Source organism: Chaetura pelagica, unplaced genomic scaffold (genome assembly GCF_000747805.2).
Source record: "Chaetura pelagica isolate M959 unplaced genomic scaffold, ChaPel_1.0 scaffold1409, whole genome shotgun sequence".
In the NCBI taxonomy this organism is placed as follows: domain Eukaryota; kingdom Metazoa; phylum Chordata; class Aves; order Apodiformes; family Apodidae; genus Chaetura; species Chaetura pelagica.
Window position 1 is genome coordinate 11,380 of NW_009954708.1, and position 2,800 is coordinate 14,179.

The 2,800-nt window shown below is 60.2% G+C and overlaps 1 protein-coding gene across 1 annotated transcript in view; it reads left to right on the forward strand.

The window, feature by feature from the left end:
• INTS3 (integrator complex subunit 3) overlaps nt 1-2,800 on the forward strand; it is a gene marked incomplete at both ends in the record, with an annotated part of 54,235 nt that overhangs the window by 9,616 nt on the left and 41,819 nt on the right. The window contains 2 exons of the mRNA XM_010005661.1: nt 132-216; nt 2,338-2,404. Coding sequence (XP_010003963.1) covers nt 132-216; nt 2,338-2,404 — 152 coding nt within the window. The remainder of the gene's footprint in view (nt 1-131; nt 217-2,337; nt 2,405-2,800) is intronic.

Genomic DNA, 2,800 nt, shown 5'->3' on the forward strand with positions numbered 1-2,800 from the left:
TTGGATGGGGCTTGGAGCAGCCTGGGCTGGTGGGAGGTGTCCCTGCCCATGCAGGGGGTGGGACTGGATGATCTTGAAGGTCCCTCCAACCCAACCCATCCCATGACCCTGTGTCCTCTCCCCCTGCCCAGCTGGTGTGGCTGCTGCGGGAGCTGGTGAAGAGCGGGGTGCTCGGGGCTGACGGGGTCTGCATGACCTTCATGAAGCAGATTGCAGGTGAGTTGTGCCACAGGACCCTGGTGACAGCTCCTTGTGTCCCCCCTGCTTGTGCCAGAGTTCTGGGCAATCTCAGGGACATGCCATGGCCGAATATTTGTGGCATTGGAGCCAGCAGGTCTGGATGAGCTTCCCAAGTGTCTCCATGGCTAGCAGGAGCAGGGTCTCTGGTGGGACCAGCCCTGTGAGGAGAACTCTCCAGGGAGGATCTGTTCAGCCTGGGGAGGAGAGGAGACGTGAGGGGAGGTCTCCTCAGTGGTGCTCAGTATCTCCAGGGGGTGTCAGGAGGGTGGGACCAGGCTCTTCTCAGGGACAGGACAAGGGCACAAGCTCCCGGGTCAGGCGGAACATCAGGAAATGAGTCACGTCATCCCCTGGGATCTGTTCCCTCACAGGGAAGGGGTTGACCAGGAGGTTCAGCCTAAACAGAAGGAAAAACTTCTTTCCTGTGAGGGTGACAGAGCCCTGGGCCAGGCTGCCCAGGGTGGCAGACCTAGTCTGCTTCTCTGGAGACATCCCAAACCCACCTGGACGTGTTCCTGTGGGATCTGCTCTGGCAACGGGTTGGACTGGGTGGTCTCCAGAGATCCCTTCCAACCCCACCACCCTGAGACTGTGCAGAGTCTTGTTCCCAACAGCCCCTGTGAGGGGTGAACCCCTGAGGGAACCAGAAGGCTCCTGGCCAAGGCTGGAGCAGCCAGGCAGTGCCAGGTCCTGCTGCTGCCACTTCCACCCCTCGGCGCTGCATGAGGGCACCGCGATCATCCCTGGTCCCTGCTTCAACCTCTGCAATGCCAGGAGCAGCTCCTCTGAAACTCACCAGGGACACAGAGCCTGCTTCTCCCCAGCTTGTGTGTCTCCTCCAGGGAGCCTGCAGTGTCCCCCCCAGCCCGGGTTGTCCCCCCAGCCCTGCACACACCCCCCACCCCTCCCTTTCCGGAGCCTCTTCCGGGTGCTCTGCCCTGAGCTGCTGAGGTCCCACCCAGCAGGAACTCACGTCCCACCAGAAAACCTGAGATGGGTATTTTCATGGTCTGTGCCCTTGACACGGGGTGGGGGTTGGGCTTGGAAATCACCAGGGTTGCTCTTCAGGAGGACAGGGAGGGAGGGGACAAGCAGGAGGTCCAGCCCTGATGTCCTGGAGAAGCGTTTTAACCCTCCTGGTGAAGGCGCCACTTGTTCCCTCTGGTTGCACCTCCCCTTGCAGGGCCCCTGCTGGGCTGGAAGGTCCTGGCTGCCTCACTTGCTGCTTTTCTGGTGCCTTCATTGTTCTGATCCCATTGTTCTGGCTCCACTGCTCTGGGCAGTTTCCCTGAGTCCCCCCAGACTTGGCTGGAGGCTCCAGCTTTGTGCTGAGGGCGTGAGGAACCACCCTGATCCCTGCCCCTTCTTAGGGACCTGGGGCATTTCTTGCAGCCATTGGTTCCCTTTCTCGAGGCTCAGCAGCTGCAAATGGTGGCTCCTTTCCAGCCAGGCTGGGAGAGTTGGGGTGTTGAGCCTGGAGAGGAGAAGGCTCCAGGGAGACCTTAGAGCAGCTTCCAGGGCCTGAAGGGGCTCCAGGAAAGCTGGGGAGGGACTTGGGCCAAGGGCAGGGAGGGATGGGATGAGGGGGAGGGATGAAAAGTGGGAGAGGGAGCTGGAGGTTGGAGCTGAGGAGGGAATTGTGGAGTGTGAGGGTGGGGAGAGCCTGGGCCAGGTTGGCCAGGGAAGCTGTGGCTGCCCCATCCCTGGGGGTGTTGAAGGGCAGGTTAGATGGGGCTTGGAGCAGCCTGGGCTGGTGGGAGGTGTCCCTGCCCATGCAGGGAGGTCAGAACGTGATGGTCTTCAGAGATGCCTTCCAACCCCAACCAGTCTGTTGTTATCAGGGAAATGGCCTCAAGTTGCCCCAGGAGAGGTTTAGGTTGGATGGTAGAAGAAACTTCTTGCCTGAAAGGGGGATTAACCACTGGGACAGGTTGCCCAGGGGGTGGTGGAGTCCCCAGCCCTGGAGATGTGGTGCTGAGGGACCTGGGTTAGCACTGGGCTGGGTAGAGTTGGGTTCGTGGTTGGACTCAATGATCTTCTTCCAAGGTCTTTTCCAAGCAGAACAAACCTGTGATTCTGTGATTTTTCTGCTTTCAGGTGGGGATGTGACAGCCAAGAACATCTGGCTGGCTGAGAACGTCCTGGAGATCCTGACAGAGCAGAGGTGGGGCTGGGGGGGAGCTGCTGGTGGGACTGGGGGGGTGTGGAGGGAGAGGCAGGTGTGGGGCTGGTGGTTGGGGGTTGGTTTCCCAGGCTGGGTGGGAGGGAGTTGATGGGGTTTCCTGCAGGAAAGACCTTGGTGTTTGTTCCCCTCCTGTGTCACCAGGAAGGTTTTGAGCCATGGTGGGAATTTGTAGCTCTTGGAACCTTCTTGCTGCAGGTTGTGGGTGGGAGGGTGGTCTCAAGTCATGGAATCATCAGGTCCCAGGCTGGTTTGGCTTGGAGGGACCTTCAAGAGCATCTAGATCCAACCCCCCCCATGGGCAGGGACACCTCCCAGCAGCCCAGGCTGCTCCAAGCCCCATCCAACCTGCCCTTCAACACCCCCAGGGATGGGGCA